Source organism: Artemia franciscana, chromosome 18 (genome assembly GCF_032884065.1).
Source record: "Artemia franciscana chromosome 18, ASM3288406v1, whole genome shotgun sequence".
NCBI lineage: Eukaryota > Metazoa > Arthropoda > Branchiopoda > Anostraca > Artemiidae > Artemia > Artemia franciscana.
In genome coordinates this window covers 3,173,777-3,199,051 of record NC_088880.1, presented here as the reverse complement: position 1 = coordinate 3,199,051, position 25,275 = coordinate 3,173,777, and the positions used below count along the sequence as shown (strand labels likewise).

General features: G+C 34.9%; 1 protein-coding gene across 1 annotated transcript in view; it reads right to left on the bottom strand.

Moving 5' to 3' along the window:
- Positions 1-3,639: 3,639 nt before the first annotated feature.
- The window catches only part of LOC136038352 (gamma-crystallin-2-like), a 41,912-nt gene continuing 20,276 nt past the window's right edge, over positions 3,640-25,275 (bottom strand). The window contains exons 3-4 of the mRNA XM_065721424.1: positions 16,394-16,566; positions 3,640-3,940 (exon numbers count right to left, since the gene is read on the bottom strand). Of these exons, the coding sequence (XP_065577496.1) occupies positions 3,799-3,940; positions 16,394-16,566 (315 nt within the window). The 3' untranslated portion in view covers positions 3,640-3,798. The remainder of the gene's footprint in view (positions 3,941-16,393; positions 16,567-25,275) is intronic.

The window sequence follows — 25,275 nt, the reverse complement described above, 5'->3', positions numbered from 1 at the left end:
TTGGTCAAAGTTTGTAACTTGTTGCCCCTCCCATGGGGACTGTGGGGGAGTAAGTCGTCCCTAAAGACATAGTTATAAGGTTTTTCGACTACGCTGAATAAAATGGCTATCTCAGAATTTTGATCCGTTGACTTTGGTAAAATAATTAGCGTGGGAGGGGGCCTAGGTGCCCTCCAATTTTTTTGGTCACTTAAAAAGGGCACTAGAACTTTTCATTTCCGTTAGAATGAGCCCTCTTGCAACATTCTAGGACAACTGGGTCGATACGATCACCCCTGGGAAAAAGAAAAAAAAAAAACAAAAAAAGAAAAAAACAAAAAAACAAATAAACACGCATCCGTGATCTGCCTTCTGGCAAAAAATACAAAATTCCACATTTTTGTAGATAGGAGCTTGAAACTTCTACAGTACGGTTCTCTGATACGCTGAATCTGATGGTGTGATTTTCGTTAAGATTCTATGACTTCTAGGGGGCGTTTCCCCCTATTTTCTAAAATAACGCAAATTTTCTCAGGCTCGTAACTTTTGATGGGTAAGACTAAACTTGATGAAACTTATATATTTAAAATCAGCATTAAAATGCGATTCTTTTGATGTAGGTATTGGTATCAAAATTCCATTTTTTAGAGTTTTGGTTACTATTGAGCCGGGTCGCTCCTTACTACAGTTCGTTACCACGAACTGTTTGATATCCAGCGAAGTCGTCAGCTGATTTTCTGTATTGCTTCCTTAATATTCTTCCTTTAAGACGTTTTGTGACGGTTGAAACTACCCTCTTCAAATTCAAGTATGACCGTAATTTGCTTCCCTTGTCTCTTCATTCCTTGAACCTTTCCTCACTTAAAAGTATTGACCAAAGACATGTAGCTAGAAATTTCAATAAATTATATCAGCCAAGAATAATAAATTAATAATCGAAATTTTCGCTTCGAAACTCGGAAATTTGGGATTGGAACATTTTTACGTCTAAATTGGATATTTCAAAATCAATTAAAACAACTAAACGAAAACTTAAATTTATGTTGATTTATTGAAATTTGTTTGTGACAAGTGAATTGTTGTTGGTTGGTGGGGGTCGTCTTTGGGATGTTAAGTTTGTTCCCATTTTATTTTATCCGGTTTTTGATGATACTGGACCTGGGGATTTTCCAGGGTTCTTGGTATCGTTTATTTATTTTTATGTTTATTTCGATGGACGTATCAACGGATGGTGTTTTTGACCGGGCCATTGACGGGAGAATATGTTTAATTACACTCGTATGAATTGCATGTAGTGAAGTATGAATGTTGTATTTATGTTAAGAAGTTTTTTTCCATCCTGTAAATTACGAATTTGCCGGGCTTCTCAGCCGGGATCTGGAGATTTTGTAACTTATTTTATTATAAAAAAGAATCGGAACCTGAGCTTTGTGACTGTGACTACTTACGACTCTGATCGCTTGCGAGTACAAATGTTACTGCTACTGTTACTAACTGTTACTCCTATTGAACTAAATACAAAGTGTTTAAGTGCATAAATATTGTCGAACAGGCTCATCTACAAAACCTCAGAAATGACTAAGGCTGTTAAGTTAAAAATGTACGAGAATACTGAGGAGTTCCTCAACTAAGTCCACAGCAATCTCGTGCTCATTCAGGTGCTCAGAAGGGTGAATCTAGGATACATTACATTACATACTTCTAAGAGCAATAACTTGAAACTTTCAGAGAATGTTGAGGGGGTGTTGCCCCAAATCTAAAGACATTTAGTGCATTTAGATCCTCAAAAGGATGTTTCTATAATTTATCAAGAACTGATGAGAGCATCAAGTTGAAACTTTCAAAGAATATTGAGGGGTGTGGTAAACAGATCTATAATATATCGGGAGTGGCTAATAATATTTAGTTAAAACTTTCAATGAATTCTTAGGGGTGATGTTGAACTAAATCAAAAGATGCATTGTGCATCCACGTTGTCACCATCAGGTGAGTTAATTCCGAGTAATTTCGACGGGTTGAAGAGATGGGTGAGCCGCAAGGAGAGGTGAACAGAATTACAAGAAGACTATGTAGAAAAATAATAATAAAAGGTCGTAAATATTTAATGCTTTGAAAAATTCAAATTGCCCCTTTATATTAAGGTTATGTATCTGCAACGAAGCCTATCAAACGTTTGAAATTATAATATCTTACCCACTTTGTCAGCTGCTTTATACCTGTGAACGTTATCGTACTTGGCCAAAAATCTGGGTAGAAAAATAATCATGCTATCCTGTAACACACACAAAAAATTATGCTTGAATTTAGTTTAGGGATTCATAGGGGTCATGTAATATATTTTGCTTTGTAGTTACTGCCAGAAAACTCTTTGACAATAGCAGGACTCCGGATGAAGTCGAAGCAAAGCCGTATCTGGAGGAAGAACTTTCTGAGTTTGAGCACCTTTCTACAACAATTTTGCCCGACTCACAAAAAGGTATAAGCAATATAAACAAATGTTTAATATGTTTTTAAAGTTTTTTATTTGACTAAAGGTTAAACACTGTGTTTTTAAATATTTTAAAAAATAGAGTGCTACAAACTCTGTCATTCTGAGAAGATCAGTAATAGGTTAGGCTTAACCACAATAAAACATTATTTTTGATTCAATAATACAGATTTACCAATTCTTCCCCCACAATTTTACTCCCCCCACCTTCTTGTCTTTTTGTTCAGTTAAAATGATTTTTATACTTTTAGGCTAATTTTGTCAATTGTTAAAGTCCAATTTTATTTTAATTAGCAACGAAAACAATTTTAAGCAGCAGGGGCATTAGATTGCGTAAACCCCTACTACAATAGAATCACCCCTTATATGTTTTATTTTTTCAATCCTAATCTTATCTTTCCTTCAAGTCTGATTTTCGCTTATAAAGTAGTGAAAGCAAGCCCTATCAACTGCTCCCCTCCCCTTGAGTGCAATTTTGTTAGTAGCAAGTGCTGAAGATATAAGCTGACCCTTACCGGCATTTAAATGCCATTTATTTTTTTATTTTCTTTAGTGCTAGATTTAATATTTTGTTCAAGCCAGAATTTTATTTAAAACTAATGAAATGACTTCTACTAACGTATGAGATAAATTTGCTCACTCCCCTGATATAATTTAATCACCTTTATTCATTTACATAGAAATCACTATAACCACTAAATCTCTCATTTTTTCTATCCTTGGTTACACTACCCATTTGTCATGCTTTCAAACCCTAAAAGTTGTCAAGAGTTCTCTGCTATCTTCACTTCCAGATAAAAAAAAGCTTAGTATTATTCAAAAATTGCACATTTTCCAAAACTCGTGTAGGATTGTAATTAATCATTTTACGTCTCAATTATTGCTTGCTTGCCTCTTAAACAAGGACTTTTCACCCGTGCCGAAGGGGTTAGAATTGGGGTCACTCAAACCCTCTAGATTAGTCACTATCACATTCTGTAAGATTTTTCTTTAAAATATTGGGTGTTGCTTGTGTTTTTTTTTAACAAAACTATTTTACCTAGTATGGTTGAAAGGTCAAAAGCAACTACCCCTTGAGATGACATGATAGATTATTCTGAAATCGCTAGAGCTCCTAATCATGTAGTTACCCCGTATACACTCGTTAGTTTACCTGTTGATGAAAACTTGACTGTTAATGGAAATTGTTATATTTTAAAAACGGAGAATTGTCTTTATTCACATGCTCATTCTCTAAATTTATATTCTATAATACGGTTTCTCTGATTATAACCAGTTTATTTACTTTTCATTCGAACAAGGGTCGAAAACCTTGTTCGAGTTTTGTATTTCTAGGGAAAACAGTCCTTTTGGATAGATCTTATTTTTCTTCCTGCAAACCCAAAATCTGCCTCCTTTGTGTAAAAGCCTGGGTATCCACTGCTTGAATTAGATGGTGCTACACAGACATGATATCCAGAAAAATCTTGCTTCCTGAAAAAAATATTGCTTAATTTCTAACATGTTTTAACATTTAAACTTTGTCTTGAATATTTTTTTTTACAAATTGAAGAGTCCCATTCCCTAAACGTTTAACATTGTTTGCATTGAACCAAACCAAAATTCATAAAAATGCCTAGAGGGAGGGGGCAAGGATTTTGTTTTCGGTTTTTAAAGCTAAACATGTAATTTTATACATCCAGAATTTCTACCTTATAACCTCTTAAATTTCCAACAGGCTTTGAATGTCACATTCTTGAATGAATTTTCGTAGATTGGTGTTTAGAAAGAAATTGACCATGAACTAACTCAGCACAGTATATATACCATTTAAAGTTTTTATTGTATTAAAAAGTAGAGTTCTGAGAAAGAAGCAAACTTTAGTGTAAAAAGCGGGACATTGAGGAGGGGACAGCCCCTTCCATATACGGAATAATTTCTGTTCGTTTTGAGATTTAATATCGCTCCTTACTTTCAGTCAGAAGAAACTTGTTTTTTTTTTTTTATTATTTGATTTCTGAACGGTTATGAATTAATGCAGATCTTGAGTTTGGCTCACCATATATGAATAATTAAAACGAAAATTTTATATTAATTTTTTTTTTGGCTAAATGGCTTTCTCAAGTTTTGATCGACAACTTTAAGAAAAAAAGGGGCGGGGAGGGGGCCTAGCTGCACTCCTAACCTAACCTTAATATTTCAATTCAATATCACTAGCTATTTCTGAGATACATCGATTTGATTGAAAGTTCTTAAGCCGAACTGGCCAGACATGACAATAAACAACAAAGAGAGATAAAACTCTACAAAAAGAAAACTTCAAACGAGACGACGACCAGTAGAAACGAAATACTAAAACAACGCGGATATTTCGCCTGCATCGAAACAAGGCGTCCTCAGCACAAGATAAAAAACTAATAGAAAAACAAATAAAAACCACCACCAATAATAATAAATACAATTGTCGCTACTTATCCACGTAGGGAAAAGCAGCTATTTGAGTTACTTCCATGAGAATCAAAGAGCAACTGAGGGAAATTTATGAAAATTGAAACTTAGTTAATTATTCTGTTGCGAAATAATCCTGTTGTAAGCTAATATTGAAGAAACTCTTTTTGGTCTAGTAGGTAATCTTGTCCCCTGGTGATTGTGTTTAATTTTAAATCCCTTATTTATTATTGGCTCATTTTTCAAAAGAACATCATAAATTGGGTCAATATTTAAATTCCCTGTGTATCTATCTATTGAAATATTAGCAAATTTATGTTTTTTAATTTATATAGCCTCCCTCGCCCACTGAGAAAAACCTCTATCATTACAAATAGCTGTAGCCTCATCAAATTGTATAAAATGTTCGGGATAAAAGAATGTATGTTCAGCTAGAGCCGAAACAAAAGTTTCCAGAGGCTTTCTTAATTGTAGGGTTTTTTCTATTGAGTTGCGATGCTCAATAAATCTTTCAGTAAATTGTTGGTGAGTTCTACCAATATAAAACTTTCCACAGGAACAAGGAATTTTATACACCCCACTAACTGAATCTCCCCGGGTTAAATCCTTCCCAGAATTAAGAAAACTACCTAATGGTCTCACCGATTGGAAACAAGTATCAATGTTATGTTTACTTAAAATTCGTTTAAGCAACATTGATACTTGTTTCCAATCAGTGAGACCATTAGGTAGTTATTCTTTTCTTTATTTATCCTTTTATTTAATTCAGCATCCCCCTGAGCATTCCACAGTAGTTCCAACTTAATAACCTTTGCCGTTCCTAAGGTATCGATAGACATTCCCTTGAGACGACCTTGATATGGTCTTTTGACAACCTGCATCCACACAGAGTGGCTAGTGTGTTGTACTTCAGTCCTCTGTCCGTAAGAGCCAGGGTTTGAGTGGTGGTACAGCTGACAATTTGGTTTAGAGTAAGGGGTCAGTGTCTTAACTCTAAACTGAACCACAGCCGACCAAGCTCCAAATATTTACACGGAGAAATATAGGTTAGGTAAATACGAAGGGTGTGCGAGTTCATTTTTTTTCAAGTCAATTTATTAACACAATACGCATAACAAATAACATACACTGGGTCCCCACAGAGAGACAGAGTTCGTGATTGGGGTGACCCCATCAATATTTACAACGTAAATAATATTAGTTGAAGATCCAATACCCAAGTCCACGGCCCACCACACAAAACAGAATGACAAAATAATTATCACAATAACAAAACAATCAAACAAACGTGCACGGAGAATGACGTCATGAGCAATCAGAAATGATGAATTTAAAAAAAATGTTTGAAAATCCATAGAAAAAAAAAGGATTAGTGGTAAAGTGTGATTTTGATACCAATATATACATCAAAAGAATCGGATTTTTATGCTGATTTAAGATATATAATTTTCATCAGATTTAGTCATACTTATCAAAAGTTAAGAAACTGAGAAAATTTGCCTTATTTTGGAAAATAGGGGATAAAACCCTCTAAGAGTCATAGAATCTTAACGAAAATCACACCTTTGCATTTAGCATATCAGAAAACCCCACTGTAGAATTTTCAAGCTCCTATCTACAAAATTGTGGAATTTCATATTTTTGGCCAGAAGACCGATCACGGGTGCGTGTTTATTTGTTCTTTTTTCACCAGGGAGATTGTATCGACAAAGTGGTCCAGTAATGTTGCAAGAGGGCTCATCATAACGGAAATTAAAAGTTCTAGTGCCCTTTTTAAGTGACCAAAAATACTAGAGGGCACCTAAACCCCCTCCCACGCTTATTTTTTCCCAAAGTCAACGGGTTAAAATTCTGAGATAGGCATTTTGCTCAACATAGTCGAAAAACCTAATAACTATGTGTTTGGGGACGACTTATTCCCTCACAGTTCCTGGGGGAGAGGCTAAAAGTTACAAACTTTGACCAGTGTTTATATAAAGTAATGGTTATTGGGAAGTATACGGACGTTTTCAGGGGAATTTTTTCTTGGATAGGGAGGGGGTTGAGGGGAGGGGATTATATGGGATGATCTTTTCATGGAGGAATTTGTCATGGGATTAGAGGAATTTCCATGAAGGGGGCGAAGGATTTTCAAATATTATTTAAAACAAAAAACAATGAAAAGATAAAAATGAAAAAGATTTTTCAAATGAAAGTTAGGAGCAGCATTATAACAAAACAAACAGAAATTATTACGCTTATAAGGGGTTCATCTCGTCCCTAATACCTGCTCTTTATGCTAAACTATTTTTAGTAATTTCAACTATTTCTTTTAAGCCTTTTGTGATACAGGGGTCATTCTTAAAGAATTGGGACAAAATCTAAGTTTTAATGTAAAGAGCAAGGTATTAAAGAGGGGGTGAACCCCCTCAAATACATAATAAAAATATACGAATATAGAAGTTCGTTACGAAAGATAATTCGGAAGTTACGTTTATTTTTTATTAATAAAAACGTTCGTAAGAAATTAAAAGTTCTAGTTGCCTTTTTTAGTACCCAAAAGATTGAAGGGCAACTAAGCCTCATCCCCCACTCCTTTTTTCTCAAAATCTTCCAATCAAAACTAAGAAAAAGCTATTTAGCTTAAAAAAAAAAAATATGCAAATTTCGTTCTAAGTATTCATATGCAGAGAGCCAAAATCAAAATATACATTAATTCAAAAACGTTCAGAAATTAAATGAAAAAAAACGAGTTTTTTAACTCAAAGTAAGGAGCGACATTAAAACTTAAAACGAACAGTAATTACTCCGTATATGAAAGGGGCGTCCCTCCTCAACGCCCCGCTTTTTACGCTAAAGTTTTTCACTGTTTTAAAAAGTAGATTTGAGAGAAAAAGTCAAAGTTTAGCGTAAAGAACGGGGCGTTCTGTTCGTTTTAAGTTTTAATGTCGCTCCTTACTTTTAGTTAAAAACTTGATTTTTATTTAATCTCATTAAAAAGGCAATTTTTCAGTTGAAAACAAAGGAGGGAACAACCGAAAGTGCACTTATTGGAATATCAGTTATCGTCAGAACCTCTGGACAAAATTGTACATTATTTGTATTCTTTACGTCACATTCTACTTTCTTATGGATGGTTAACGCTACGTTGACAAATGAATGCAGAGGCTATCTATCTGCCTATAGGAAATTAGCTCACACAACCAGAGCGCAACACTGTTCTGCTTCAGAGCCAGATTTGTGATCAGATGTTTCACTTCAAATTGGAAGTGTTTGGTGATGATTTGATTAAAAAATATATCAGTGTTTTAACTTTCTATATTTATAATATCTATTTCGATATCTCTCATCAAACTATTACATATAGGAGGAAGATAACCCTTCCGACATATCTCGCTCTTCATTTAGAATTGTCAAAAAGCTTCTTATTCTAATATAACGAACCTTGTGTTTCAATTGTTGTTGGTAAAGGATTGGGTTACAAATTCATACTTTATCACAAAGAGTGAAGTATATAAGAGGGGGCATTCCCCACATCCCACCACTGAAAATTCCCCCATAGAAAATTCCCCTCCCTAACAAATGTCTGTTTACTTTCAAATAACAAATGCTATGCGTAAGCAAAAGAACGAATAAAAATTATTTCGTATTTGAAAGTGGTTATTCCCTCCTCAACGCCTCGCTCTTTCACACTATAATTTGACACTTTGTTACAACTCTACTTTTGAAGCAATGAATACTTTAGCGTAAAGTTTGACATATTTCCTAATTCTTTAAGAAAGACTTCATAGACATTAGGGCCGTCTAATTAGAATAAAAAGCTTTGCCATACCAATAGAGACGTTAGTCTGATAGGCAGCGATATAGGATGGTGTAGCCCCGTTTCTACATTGACTAATTTTTGGTCTTTTTCAATGTTGTTCTGTACTTTTAAGTTGAAAAAACTTATTTTCTAAAATTTAATTTCTCTTTGTTAATCAGATCATGCCGGAAAATCAAAATCCCACTCTGCACCAACCGACCTTCTTTCATAACAGGTGATTCCAAATTGAAAAAAAAAACTTATTATTCTTATGAAACCGCCATTGTGTTTCAGGAGTCGTTCTTAAGGAACTGGGATAAAAAGTCAAAACTTTAGCAAAAAGAGCAAGGTCTTGAGGAGGGAAAAACCCCTTTTGTATAATTAATAATTTCTATTCGTCTTAGTTTTGATGTTGTTCCTTACTTTCAGTTAAAGAAATTTTTTTTTTATAATTTAATATCTGATTGCATTTAATAACACCGAGAAATCCGACCCATCTCCATGAAAATATCCTTCCCCACGGAAAAATTTCAACGTGGAAAGCTGTTTTCACGCGAAAATGCTCTCCCCTTCCAGGGAAATTCCCTCAATACAATTCCATTTTATCTGGAATTTCCACTCAGAAATATTCTTGAAAATGGATAATCTTTTTCTGAGTGAAAGAAAAATCTTTGTGACAGAAAAACAGAAAAATCTTTTTTCTGAGTGCACTTTCTTTTGAAAAAGAGTTTTAATCAAAGAATTTTAATTTCTGATTGTTTTTAAAATCATGCCCATAATCCCCTTTTTTGTGGAAAAGTTTAATAACGAAAAGCCAGCAAAATGATGTTTTTCGGCCAGGTTTTCAGGAAAAGGAGGTACAAAAGAAATTTTAAAAAGCACATCAAAAATGTGAAATTGATAGCTACTCTCTTATGAATTCTGGGAATATTTCTGGTCTACTCTGTTATTATGAAGTAAAAAACAACACTAAGCCCCAAATGAGCACAATTTTTTCCAAAGAGGAAGAAGACAGTCTCTTCCTCATCCACACCTCCATCTCAAGGTCGCAGAAACTTCGAAGTATGCTCATTGGATCAAAAATTGAGAGCTTAACTCTTTTGCGCTGGGTGGAATTTTCTTGGAGGGGGTGAATCAGTGGAGGGCTATTTTTGGTGGTATCTTTCACGGAGGCTGTTTTCTGCGGAGGAGTGGTTATTTTCCAAGGAGTAATGCCGGCCTCCGAAAAGTACAAGCATAGATAAAAAATAACTGTAGCTTTTTTAACGATTTTTCTCGTTGTTCCATTCTTCTGGTTTTGTACTGCTTTTGCTTTTACTCTTTTGTTGTATTAATATAAATGAGTAGATAAATCTTAAAATGAGTACAGCTGAAATTGAATATGCAAATTAAGCTTAAAACGAACACAAAGATTTTACTATTGTAGCATAAATGAAACCCAAAAACAAACAGAAACTAAATAAACAATCAGAGCAAACAAACATACAACATATACTAATATAGATAAATAAAAAACTTTAAAACGAATAAAACTTTAATTAAATACCCAAATCGAGATTGAAACGAAAAAAATCAATTCACAGAATAGTATGGGTATTGTCTCCTTCACAGATTGTAGAAGCTGAACACCTACTGCGTCATTGGCGCTTTACTGAAAATGGCGCTTTATTACAAGCATTTTCTTACGTATCTATTACAACATTGAAAATAAAAAAAAGAAATTATAGTAAAACCAATTTTTGGACTGATTGGGTTTTCAGCAGTTGATCTCAATATATATCAAATATTGAGTTTAAATTTATTTCTTCCCAAGACCGTTCACAACGAATTTAGTTTCACTGTAAACAAAAACTTAGTTACTGCCTGCTTTCATAACTTTAAAAATCGAAAGCTTACTCTGTCATTGGCGCTTCACTAAAAGCGAATTATGAGACGAATATTCTCTTTTTCAGTTATTACAGTATTGAAATGAAAACATATTACTCTATTCAAATTTTACTTACTCAGTTTTGTTTATTATAAAAAGAATTTTACTTTCTTAATTTTATCTATTCAATTAGAATTAAGCCTTTAGCCTCCTTATAGCATATTAAACACTAATGGCATATTAGGTGCATTTAATACCTCGAGGCAATTAAATGTTTCTCCTTGTAATATAAAATATTAAATGCAGATGCTTACTGGTACAGATATTTTAGCATACTACGCCACTGCGCGTGTGGGCGGTTCTAAAAGACAAAAAGGCTGAACGTAATTGATGAAATCAGGTTCCATTCCGGGTTTATAGCATGTTTATATAATAAGCTTTTAAATGAGCCCTTAAACAGCTTAAGTTTCAGCTAGTCAGTAGGCGATCTATAAATCCCTGCCTTCACTATACCTTTTTCAGGCGATGCTGGCCGAGTAAAAATAGCTTTGCGTTCATCGAAAAACAAAAGTTCCTAAAATGCATGTATTGTTTTGTATAGTACAAATAGTAAATTTTTTGTTATAGATTAAAAGTTTTTTGTAGCTGTCGAAGTAGTCTGCAGTATTTTCTAGAGATTTCTTAACTCCCATAAATTGGTGATGATTAGAAATTATATTAAAAAGTAAGTTTTCAACTGAAAGTAAGGAGCGATACTAAAGCTAAAAAACTATATAAATAAAAAAGATCATAGCGGCGTTGTTTCTACATTAAATTTTAATTAGAAACGAGTAAAGATTAATTTAAAAAAAGTTTTAAAGAGTGAAGTCGAATTCACAGCCTATCTATCTATACATCTATAAAACTAGTCTAAATAAGCCAACTAGTTATGTTTCCCTATGTTTCTAGGATTCTAGAAAAACTAGCGCTTTGCTGAAAACACCAAATAATACAGCAGTTTTGGTACAGTAAAAGCAAACCAATTAAGGACAGTTTTGCAGATTAAAAATAAAGAATTTTGGGATTGTTGCTCTTTCTTTGTTTTCAATTTGGTACCAGTTCTGCACAATGGGTCAGTTCAATGACTGGCTCTCGTTTTGGTTTTGATAAGGACATGTCATGATTAGTTTGTTGAAAAGTTCGAACTAAATTCATCTTGCTAGTATTAGGACTGCAGACTAGCTTTAGAATTTGTATCATAACTTGAAATCCACTGTTGTATAGAGAGAAATAACCGTATTTCTAGAGTTCATGGTACGTCTTATTTGATCTTCATTTCTAATTATACTGAAGCATATTTCTTACAATTTAAGGTTGTAGAGTACTCGATGCTGCTGAATACACTGACTGTACTGGATATATTAATAGATAGATCACTGATTGTATATTGCTATTATAGCTGTCGATATCAAAATGCCACCTGATAAATCCGTCCAATATTTTTGTATGCTGTTCAATGACTTTGCGGTTCGTAAAAGAATATTTAATTTTGCAATCAGGCTTTTAAGATAATTTTAAATGTATGCTTAGACTGGTTTCATAACTGGTGTAAGAATATGAAAACCTTCATAGATAAGTTTATTGATGTCAGGCTACGTACTCACTTTTGACTCTCAAATCAATATTTCTTTTTTTTACACTGGTCTTCTGTGTTTTCAGTAAATTGCTAGTTTTCTATAATCCTAGAAACATAGGGAAACATTATTCGTTGGTTTATTTGTACTAGTTTTATTGATATATACTAGATAGGCTTTGAAGTACTAATTTTTGTCCGTTTCAAGTTTCAACTTTACTTCCAAAAGTTGAACTTTTAAGTTGAAAACTTATTTTTTAAATTAATTCACAAATAAAGGTTGATGTTAGGATCTAAAAGTGCTGTGCAATTCCTACTAGTATCATGCGTACAGGCAAATAATGGGATATATGTAAGTCTCCATGGCCCCTTTTCATTTAAATGTGTCTCTTTGACAAGTTTCTTTTTAGTAAACCCACTGGATAAACACAGAAGTTCAGAATTCGCTTATTCTAATTTTATTTAGGGAGTTAACTTAATTTTTACACTGTTCTTTGTATCAGCTTTCCAGAAATATTGGATTTTCTTGGAATAGGTCAAATAAAGCTAGGTTAAGGTGTCCAATGCTTGTGTTCTTTACAACGGTCTCTATGCAGAATCAAAATTCGAATTACTTTAGGCAGCGCTGTTAAAGTACAAAATATTTCCAAGGTTTTGCTACAAGAAAGGTGTTTTTTCATATTTATATAGTTCATCAAATAAGGAAGAGGGATATTTCTTGTTCAATATCTAATAGTGGGGAAACCAAGGTCTGTCTAAGTTATGTTTTCGGGGTGGGTGGTGGTGGATGGTTATTACAAAAACACATGAATTTGTTTATCTGCATTTTAGGGGGTTGTTCGTACCCCTTAATATCTTCTATAGATACAATTTTTGGGTAATAATAACTACTGACATTGGTTGCTGTTTTTTTTTTGTCAACTAACATGCTTAGTTGCCAAATCAGTCAAACACTTAGAAAACTACAGGTTCTATTACGCTATATTAGCTCTATGACTATCTACCTTGGTTCTGCTGCCCTAGCAATGATGCATGGACGGATAATAGATTAGATATATCTATTAACAAATGATCTAACCTCCTTTTTATACAATCCTAACAAGAGGGGAAATAATGCCAGGTTTGCTTCTCACTCAATGTTTGGTACTGGCTACCTATAATAATTTACTACAGTTTGGCAAGAATCATTCAAAGCGTGATTTAAGACCTTTTTCTGAAACTCAGAGTCATGTGGTGGCTCTGTTTCTTTGATTTCAGCTTGGTAATAAGAGACCCAGAGTTAAAACTTCGCCATAAAAAAATAGTGCAAGGCCGACACAATGAGCTTAGTAGTCAAGAAGTGTCATTAATCCAATATGTAAATTGTGAAACTAAGATTTATTTTCTTTTAAGCTCCTAGACTCAACGACCAGGCATGAGTTCGTTACCGAACTTAGCAACAAGTTTGAAGCACTGTACTTCAGTGACCAAGACGATCTGGAGATGATATGGGGCAAAATAAAGGACCTCTACATTGAGTCAGCAAGCAAGACTCTTGGTCACCGCAAGAAACTGAAGGACCAGTGGCTATCGGAGCGAATTTGGCAGCTCATAGAGGAGAGGACAGTCTCAAAACTTAAGATACTTGCCTGTCATGACGCAAATCAGATTTGGTTGATCGAGAACTACAGACGGATTGATAAATCTGTCAAAAAGAGCGCGCGCCAAGACAAACGTAGTTTCTACGTAGCAAATACCGGGAATGCTGAAGAAGCTGCTAAGAATTGAGACAGAAGGTTTTTGTACAAGATAAGGAACGAGATTATCGGGAAAAAGAGAGTCAGCGATGGTCCGGTGAAGGACGAAAACGGCATACTGGTTACCGGTCCCGAAGAAAAGAAAGAGGTGTGGTCCAACCACTTCAGCAAAATCCAGAACAGACCACTCCCGGACGAGCCAATCTCCATCCTTGAAGATCCTCATATCTCGCTGGATATAAACTCCGAGTCCCCGACTAAAGACGAATTTCTGAAGGCAGTCAAAAAGCTGCAAAATGACAGATCACCAGGAAAAGACTGCATCACGGCAGAAATGCTGAAATGCTCCATGGACACCTGTGCCACCTACTGGAAATACTTCTTTGGAACCATCTGGACAACAACAAAGTTACCCTCAGAATGGCACCACAGTACCCTCATGAAGCTCTTCAAGAAGGGTGACGCCACGCTCTGTAACTACTGGCAAGCCCTCCACCTGCTTTCGATTCCTGACAAACTGTTGTCCCACATTATCGTGTCCCGAATACAACGTCAAGAAGAAGAGCATTACTTCCGCCCAAACCAATTCTGTACAAACCTCATAATCACCTCACATTACTGTGCTGTGAATGGCACAATAAACTCTACATCATCTTCATAGACTTCAAAAAGGCGATCGACTCATTAAAACTGCCAGTCTCTCCAGAAGCTCCTTCACAACAATGGTATCCCAGACATCAGAGTAAATCTCATCATGACGATGTATGAAGATACAACCTGTGAAGTGAAGACAGCAGATGGAAATTTACATAAATTTCCCATCCTCTCTGGGGTGAAACAAGGGTGCATGCTATTTCCGCTACTGTTCGCAGTCGTCATCGACTTCGTATTGAGAAGCGTCGACTCAACTGGGCTACGCCTAAATTATCGGCTGCTGAGCGACCTAGATTTTGCTGACTATATTGCCATCCTCGAAACCTATAAATCACGGCTTCAAGCGCTGCTCACGTGCGTTCAAAAAAAGCAGAAGGTTTTGGACTCAATATCAACGCCAGTAAAACCAAAGGCATGGCAAATAGCGACTCACCCATGAACATCAAATGTAATGACAAGGACGTAAAACAAGTGGTTCATTTCAAATATCTTGGCAGCACTATCGAGAACACGGGATCCAGAGCCAAAGAAGTCATCGCCCGAATGGGACAGGCTAGCAGTATCTTCAACAGGCTCAAAAAAATCGGAAGTCGAGTACTCTCTCTCCCCGGAATAAGCTTCACCCTTCAACAGCATCGTCCTGCCTGTCCTCCTCCAAGTATCTGAAACATGGCATCTCAACCAAGAACAAGAAAAGAGAATTCAGTCTTTTGAAAACATGTGCCTACGTAGACTTTTTGGCATCTACTGGACCCAGAAGGTAACAAATGAGCAAATTAGAAATATCCCAGGTCAACGGTCCCTCATCGAGGCCATATAAAGAAGTAGATGGAGCTACCTCGGACACGTACTGCGCATGGATGATTCAAGAATCCCCAAGTTTACATTTTTCTGGTTACCTGAAGGCACCCGCCGCAGAGGAAGACCCAAAAATGAACTCCGTCGTACCTAAAACAACAACCTGAAACACCTTCACGTCTCAATACAGCCGAAGTGGCAAGATGACGTTGCAGCCACTAGTTAAACAGATGACTGGAGACACCCTGACGCCCTTCTTGGACGCCCTGAGCACCTCTGGAGGCACAGGAGGATCTAAGGTCTAAGGTAAGGTAAGTTTGAACTCACCACTCTCTAGTGAATTATTTCATCTGTTTTTTTCTAATTGTTCAATTTTTTAAAGGCTTCCCTTTTTTCCAAAACGAGCTATGTCCCCCCTTTTTGCAAGTAGATAATTTCCCGGACCACAATGCCTTTCTATTCACAGAATTTGACAAATGAAAATGTAGATAGAAAATGGATAAAATACTAAAAACTGTGTAGCTGTTCAATTGCTTGGTTTCAATGTTATATCTGTTGGTTCTATATATTTTTATTGGTTGTATTGGAAAATAGTTTGATAAAAGCCTGATAGTAGTAGTAAATTTTAATGGCGAAAAAAAATTTTTTTTTTACAAAGTAACCGATTTTATAGTCCAAAAACCCAAAATGCATTTTGGATTTTCTGCTCTCTTGGAAAATTTATGTTGTTACATATAAAGCCTTTTAATGTTCTATAGATGACTTGGGTTAAGGAACAACATTCATTCTCATTTATTACATTTTATTTATTTATATTGTTATGTTTAACATTGTTTATTCATTTTGTGAAATATTTAATATAATTTCGAGTTCGGCTATGTTTATGAATTGCTTAGAATAAACTTAAACAGGATGAACTGTCATTTAACTTTTCCAAACGAAAGAATAGCTATGTAATAGCTTTGGTATGTAAATGGCTGTTCAAAATAGCGCTTACTGACAACAGTCTCATATAACAGTTACTTAAATAGAAATGTCGCATATCACTTACTCATAAAGGGTCCAAACGGATTTTCCAGTAACAACCAGCGACTTAACAAGAAAAGAAATTCTTGCTTCTCCAGTCAGGAATATTTCAGTTCCTCCAAACCAAGGTCTTCCATACAAATGCACGCCATCTACTTTGTAACCAAACGGTGAACCAACATATCTTAACGATGACACCTGAAAATGTGTAATAATTTATAATGAAAAAATATTAATAGAGATATTTGATTCTTTATTTGATATTCAGGTCGTATCTAGGGAGGGGGTAGGGGATTTGAATCTCTCCCTCCCCCTCGACATACTTGTCCAACTTGTAAAAATGTAAAAAATGGAAAAAAAAGTTTTTGATGCGTTTTTGCCAACAAGTTAGTTTTCAAAGAAACAGTAGTGGGATTTCAATTCACGTCTGTATCAGGTGAACCCCAAAAGCCGTCATATCATTTCGTATGTCAATTGGTCAGTTTAACCCCTGCCTTATGACAGAAAAAAAAAATCGCAGCACAAAGCTATCTGAGGCCATTACAATAGGACAACGTCATTTACTAAAGCATAGGCTTGTATTTTGCCTTCAAAGCCCAAGTCTGAGGATGATCAAAAATTTCATCAAATTCTTCTTACCATTCAGCTCTTTAATTGTTCCTCTGAGGCTAATCGTGCAAGATTTCCTTTTAGATCCCTTTTTATTGAGGTCAAGTCAGGATGTAGGATTTAGCTTTGCTTTTGTTTTACAGGTCCCCTAATAGAACTATTCCCTTGTTTATGAAAATTTTGGATGAATGTTTTGGACGACTGTATCAGGTAAACTCCAAAGTTGTCACATTTTTTTGTATTTCAAATGGTCAGTTTGACATCTCCCTTATGACAGAAAATAACAATCGCAGCAGAAAGCTACCGGAGGCCATTACATTAGGACAACGTCATTTAAAAAAGGATGGGCTTGTATTTTGCTTTCAAAGCCCAAGTCTGAGGATTATCAAAAGTTGCATCAAATTCTTCTTACCATTCAATTCTTTAATATTTCCTGTGGGACTAATCGTGCAAGATTTCCTTTTAGATCCCTTTTCATTGAGATCAAGTCATGGTGTAAGGATTTAGCTGTGGTTTTGGTTCACAGGTCCCCTAGTCGAACTATTCCTTTTTTTTATGAAAATTTTGGAAGAAGGTTTTGGACTTAGTCCAAAATTATTCCAGTGAAACAATCACTATGGGGATTTTAACCTCAATATGTTGGATCTCTTCGGGCTCTCTTTGAGAGCTGGCTCTCTTGGCTCTCTTAGGGAGCTCTGGTTCATGTCTCTGGCTCTCTTCGGGAACTCCACCTTTAGTTTGCATACCAGACCAAGTTACTGAGACGCATATGTCTCTTATTAATAATCTTTTCTCATCACTAGATGTCACAGATAATTTGGTTCTGGTTAGTGATATTTCTGATAATTTTCCTGTTATTTTCTGATATAAGAATGCTGATCAAGTGCAGCGTAAAGCATCACCATCTAATCTTTTCTTTTTCGTTTTGTTGATACTGAGCTAAGTCTACTAACTTATTGTCTGACAGATCTGCTATGGGATAGTTTGGTTTCTAAATTGAATTATAGCCGCTCTTTTGACTTCTTTTATGATTTCGTGAAAGAAAGTGTCCTAGAAGTTTACCTTCAGAATCTAGCACCTCATTCTTCGAAAAGGAGACACTGAAAAGTAGACATTGTTTCAAAACACTGAAAATGTTTTGTTGATACTGAGCTGAGCTTACTAACTTATTGTCTGACTGATCAGCCATGGAATCGGGCCGCTCTTTTGATTTCTTTTATGATTTAGTGAAAGAAGGAGCCCTTGACATTGAGCTAGCACCTCATTCTTCGAAAAGGATAGCACCATAGAATTCGTGGACGACTCCACGTCTTTATCAAAAAGAAAAACAAAAATTATTTGTGGAAATTTTACAAGGCTTCATCATCTACAGCTCATTATCAACGGTTCAAGGCCTATTTTAGTATATTTAATTCTTTGTGTTGGAAGGCTATGTCTCAGTATAATAATAGGAAATTTTTTGAGTGTAGAAAGAATGATAGAAATTCAAGATATATAATTAATTGAACTCTTAGACCTACTCACCCTCTACTTTCAGTCGAAGAATATGGAGGCCTTTACTGATAGTTGATGGTAAAGCCGTCCAAAGAAGATATGTTTAGCTTGAGCTTACCTTTTATTTTGCTAATATAGGGGAAACGAGTGCTTCCTCTGCAATTTTTGTTGCGATTTCAGAGCCTATCTTGGACCCTCATATTTAAAATCAAGGGTCTTGAAATCTTTTTCTGTGTTTCAGATAGCTCGTATCTTGAATAGTCTTAAAGGATCATTCTTTTCAAGGCCAGATAGAATTTCTGCAAGGGTTATCCGTGCTATTCTGCCAGCTAGTCACCAGTGGTTAAGCTCGTCAATTTGTATTTCGAGACAAGAATTTTTCATGAATCTCTCAAGCAAGTTAAGGTTATAGTGCTGTCTAAAGGTGGTTCTCGGATAAATCCTGCTATTAATAGGCCAATTTGTCTCCTATCTGTTTTCAGCAAAATGTTTGAGAATGCTGGTTAAAAAAAAATTATTTTTATTTTTCAATTTTTCAACGTTTTTCAATTAATACAGGTTTTGATTTTGGCTCACCGTACATGAATAATTAGAACGACATTTGCATATTATTTTTACTTTTTTTTTTGGCTAAATGGATTTCTCAAAGTTTTCATCCGACGGTTTTGAGAAAAAGGCCGGGGAAGGGGGCTCAGTTGCCCCTCTTTTTTTTGGTTACTCAAACAGGGGATTAGAACTTTTAATTTTATTTACAACGTTTTAAAGAGAAGGCTTGCGCAGTACTCTTGAATATTATTCATTCGGTAATAGATTCTGGTCTTATCCCGGCAGCTTTATCTTTGAATATTAGTGAAGCTTCAACTGATCGGGTGTTTTTTTGGATTAAATAAAAAAAACAAGGTTATTTATACTGAAAGTAAGGAGCGACATATAAAATAAAAACGAAGAGAAATTATTCCGTGTATGAAAGGGGCTGTCCACTCTTTAATGCCCCGCTCTTTACGCTAAAGGTGTTTATTGTTTTAAAAGGTAGAATTGTGAGAAAGAGTCAAAGTTTAGTGTAAATAGCGGGGCATTGAGAAGGGGACAGCCCCTTTCATGCACGGAATAATTTCTGTTCATTTTCAATTTTAATGTCACTCCTTACTTTTAGGAAAACTTACTTTTCTTACTTTTTTTTTGGCTAATTGGCTTTCTCAAATTTCTGTTAGGAAGATTTTGAGAGACAAAGAGTAAGGGGGGAGGAGGAGAGGGCCTAGTTGCCTTCAATTTTTTTGGTTACTTAAAAAAGCCACTAGAACTTTTATTATTATTTACGGACGTTTTTATTAGTAATAAATATACTTAACTTACAAATTAATTTACGTAAGGAACTTCTATATTCATATATTTTTATTACGTGTATGAAGGGGTTCGTCCTTTCGTCAATGCCTTGCTCTTTACACTAAAGATTGAATTTCTTGCCAATTCTTTAAGAAGGAACCCCGAATTAAAAACGTCACTTAATTAGAATAAATAGCTCTCTTGAAATTACTAAAAATACTTTAGCGTAAAGAGTGATGTATTGAGGAGGTTACAAACCCCCTCATATACGTAAAAATTTCTGTTCCTTTTAAGTTTTAATGTTGCTCCTTACTTTCAGTTAAATACTTGTTTTTATTGTTTAATTTCTCAATATTTTTGAATTAATACAGGTTTTGATTTTGGCCCACCGTACATGAATACTTAGAACAAAATTTGTATATCAATTTTACTTTTTTTTGGCTAAATGGCTTTCTCAAAGTTTTGATCTCGCGATTTTGAGAAAAAAGGGGTGGGGAGGGGGTGTAGTTTCCCTTTAATTTTTTTGGTTACTTAAAAAAGGCCACTAGGACTTTTAATTTCATTTACAAGCGTTTTTATTAGTAATAAATATACATAGCTGACAAATCAACTTACGTAAGGAGCTTCTATATTCGTATATTTTTATTACGTATATGAGGGGTTCTCCACTCGTCAATACCTCGCTCTTTACACTAAAGTTTGATTTTTTTGCCAATTCTTTAAGAATGGCCCCTGAATCACAAAGGCCGTTTAATTAGAATAAATAGCTCTTTAGAAATTACTGAAAAAATATTTTAGCGTAAAGAGAGAAGTATTGAGAAGAGCACGAACCTCCTTATATACATAATAATCATTGTTCGTTTTGAGTTTTAATGTTGCTCCTTACTTCCAGTTGAAAAAACTTCTTTTTTTATTTAGTTTCTCAACGTTTTTCAATTAATACAAGTTTTGATTTTCGCTCACCGTACATGACCAATTAAAACGAAATTTGCACATTAATTTAATTAAGTTAATATTAATTTAAGTAAGGAGCGACCTGGCTCAATTGTAACCGAAACTCTAAAAATGGAAATTTAATGCCAATAGTTACGTCAAAAGAATTGCATTTTTATGCAAAATTTAAATATATAAGTTTTGTCAAATTTAATCTTATCCATCAAACGTTAGGCGCCTGAGAAATTTGCCTCGTTTTAGAAAATAGAATGAAACAACCCTAGAAGTCATAGAATCTTAACGAATATCACACCATCAGATTCAGCGTAACAAAGAACTCCACTGTACAAGTTTCAAGCTCTAATCTGCAAAAAATGTGGGATTTTGCATTTTTGACAGAAGACGGATCATGGATGCGTGTCTATTTGTTTTTTTTTGTTGTTTTTTCCCTCATTTTTTATGTCTTTAAGGAAGCCCCCCTCCCATTTTTTATGAAATAAAGTAAATTTCCTCAGACTCTTAACTTTTGATGGGTGACTTTGAGATAACTTTTGATGAAATTTATATATTTAAGATCAGTTTTTCGACTCTATTGAATAAAATGACTATCTCACAATTTTTATCCGGTGACTTTGGGAAAAAATGAGCTAAGGAGGAGGCCTAGCTGCTCTCCAGTTCTTTTTTGTCATTTGAAAAGGGCATTAGAACTTTAACTTTCCATTAGAATGGGCCCTCTCGCAACATTCTAGACCCAATGTGTTTAAACGATTATCCCTGAAAAAAAAAAAAAAAATGAACACATATCTGTGATCTTTCTTCTGGTAAAAAATACAAAATTCCGTAAGGAGCGACCCGGCTAAATAGTAAACGAAGCTCTGAAAAACGGAATTTTGATACCAATAGTTACTTCAAAAGAATTGCATTTTAACGCTGATTTTAAATATATAAGTTTCATCAAGTTTAATCTTACCCATCAAAAGTTACGAGCCTGAGAAAATTTGCCTTGTTCAAAAAATAGGGGGATATACCCCCTAAAAGTAATACAATCTTAACAAAAATCACACAATCAGACTCAGCGTATGAGAGAATCCTAATGTAGAAGTTCGCATTTTTTGCCAGAAGACAGATCACGGATTTTTTTCCCCAGGGGTGATCGTATTGACTCAGTGGTCCTAGAATGTCGTGAGAGGGCTCATTATAATGAAAATTAAAAGTTCTAGTGCCCTTTTTAAGTGACAAATAATTGGAGGGCACCTAGGCCCCCTCCCACGCTCATTGTTTTCCCAAAGTCAACGGATTAAAATTCTGAGATAGCCATTTTATTCACCATTGTCGACAATCCTAATAACTATGTCTTTAGAGACGACTTACTCCCCCAGAGTCCCCGTGGGAAGGGCTTCAAGTTACAAACTTTGACCGTTGTTTACATATACTAATGGGTATTGGGAAGTGTACAGACGTTTTCAAGGGATTTTTGGTTTGGGGGGTAGAAGTTGTGGGAGGGTTAAGTGGGAGGATCTTTCCATGGAGAAATTTGTCATAGGGTAATAGAATTTCAATGAAGGGGGCTTAGGACTTTCTAACATTATTTAAAAAAAAACAATGAAAAAATAAATATGAAAAGTTTTTTCAACTGAAAGTAAGGAGCAGCATTAAAACTTAAAAGGAGCAGAAATTATTACGCAAATGAGGGGTTAACCTCCTCGTAATACCTCGCTATTTACGCTAAAGTATTTTTAGTAATTTCAACTATCTATTCTACGGCCTTTGTCATTCAGGGGTTATTCTTAAGGAATTGGGGCAAAATTCAAGATTTAGTGTAAAGAGCGAGGTATTGACGAGGGGGTGAACCCCCTTATATACGTAATAAAAACATAAATATATAGAAGTTCGCTACGCTACGTAAGTTAATTCGTAACATACGCTTACTTTTTACTAATGAAAACGTTTAAAAAAAATTTAAAGCTCTAGTTACATTTTTAACAATCAAAACTTGGAGGACAACTAGGCCTCCTCCCCCGCTCCTTTTTCTAAAAATCTTCCGATTAAAACTATGAGAAAGCCATTTAGCCCAAGAAAACTAGTATGCAAATTTCGTTTTAATTATTTACGTGCGGTGAGCTAAAATCAAAACATGCATTAATTAAAAAAACGTTCAGAAATTAAATAAAAAAAAAAACTCCGTATATGAAATGGGCTTTTCCTCGCTCTTTACGCTAAAGTTTTTTACTGTTTTAAAACGTAGAGTTAAGAGAAAAAGTCAAACTTTAGCGTAAAGAGCGGGGCGTTGAGAAGGAAAAGCCCCTTTCATATTCGGAGTAATTTCTGTTTGTCTTAAGTTTTAATGTCGCTTCTTACTTTCAGTTAAAAAAAAACTTGTTTTTTTTATTTAATTGCAGATAAGAGCTTGAAACCTCTACAGTAGGGTTCGCTGATACGCTGAACCTGATGGTGTGATTTTCATTAAGAGTCTATGACTTTTAGGGGGTGTTTCCTCCTGAAAAGTTGGATGCATGCAACATCTTTTGATGTGCTCTGGTACACCTGTTATCTCGGGAGTTTAACCTAGGGCAACTTCAGAGAATTTTTATCGGGTAAACTATGTTTAGCGTGATTGCACGAAAATTAAAATCCCGACCCACCTCTTATTCTCAAAGCAAGAATACGTTCTCAAAATTGGAACCTATTCACCAATGATGAGAATAATCCGAACATGACCTCCACTTCTTTTTGGAAAATGTTTTTCCATTACTGTCCCTTCAGGTGCCAAATTTAAGAAAAGCCTCCGGAAAGGAAAGAGTTGTTTTACATTTACCCCTCTAGAAAAGTAAATATATAGAAAAACTTAAACTTTTTGTCACATTTAAAAAAAATAATTTCGTCCTGAAATTAAAAAAAGATAAAAAAGGGCACACCTTCTAGAAAAAAATTTATTTGCTCCCCCTCCCGCATTAGGAGAAATTCTGCTGGATCCCTTGGCAAGATTACTTTGACCTACTTGTCGAAAATGAAAATTATTTATTACTCAAGCATTAGCAAATTACAGTATTGAAAATTACTGTGAAATTAAAATGACTGAAATTGAGATTCGCATCTCAAGGAGTATTGATGAAGTTCAAGAAGTTTTGGAATGAAGAATTTCTTTACATGATTTCTTTGAAAAATTCTTTGCATGACATAAACTTAACATGACTACACATCTCAAGGAGTAGCCTATTGATGAAGTTCAAGAAGTTTTGAAATGAAGAATTTCTTTACATGATTTCCTTACAAAATTCAGTACATGACATAAACTTTACATGACTTCACATCTCAAGGAGTATTGATGAAGTTCAAGAAGTTTTAAATGAAGAATTTCATCATTTGAAATAGCTGTTCCATTATAGGCATTATAGTTCCAAGCTAATGACGACCAACAAAATCATATACTCTTAATTTTCATCCCTGATATTAGAGTCTTCCTTGACTTACTTAGAAAATAATAATCTCCACGAGAAAATAGGAATATTGTATTAAATATTGTTTGCTTTCCTTATAACCTATTTTCTTAAGTCAAGTTTTGTTTTGATAGAATTATCATTTTCTCTTTTCGTAGGAGGAAAAAGAAGAAAAAATATGTAATAATACATAATGATACTCAAAAGGATGGCAAGTAGCGAAAGCATGTTTTTATTACCGTATTTTAATTATAAACGACGGATTATTAGAACTTTAATAATAGTTTATAAAGAACGCTGTAGGGCATTTGTTTTTGTTGAGATTAAATAAAATTAAATAAGCATTACAAATGAAAGCTGAATGTGACGACATCATATGAATTATCCAATGTCTGAGGGCTAACACTTGACCCCCATAAGTTCCCTCTCCACCTTTTGCACTAAAGTCTCCACCTTTTGCATACATTATAGATGCCAATTATACGAATATAAAATTGTAAATTTAACTTTATCGTTACTATCAGGTAGGACTGCAGTAACGGTAATTTATGACACTGCATTCTTTTTCGAGATATATTATTCAAATGAAGGTAGTTGGGGATCTGCGAGAGTGTCTGGTTTTGACACAGCGCCATTTAATGTCGCGACGATAACTATGTGTTGCTTTTGAAAAAAAGTTTGCACAATTGGTGTCTATATAAGCCATGATAGATTGCATATACAAATGGTTAGAGGTGAATACGCCATCGCATGATGGCGATGCGATGATTAAAATGCAATGCATTCTGACAGCATGGCTTCAGAAACTGAGAGGCTATGTAAATAGCTTTCTAATATTTTCATTCTAAATACAAAACATTAATAAACGTTCTATATAATAAACTACTTCTACTACTAATAATAATAACTCACTGCAGCACCAAGCCGCTACAGCTACGCACACTCCTCCTCCAACCTAATCTATTCAAGGCCTCCCTCTACACCCTCCCAGGAAGTTTCCATTTCCTTTAAATCTTCATTTATGACATTCTCTCAACCCAGACAAGGACGACCTGCTTTCCATGTAGCCCCAGACGGTTGGCCAAAAAGGACAATCATCGGCAATCTGTCA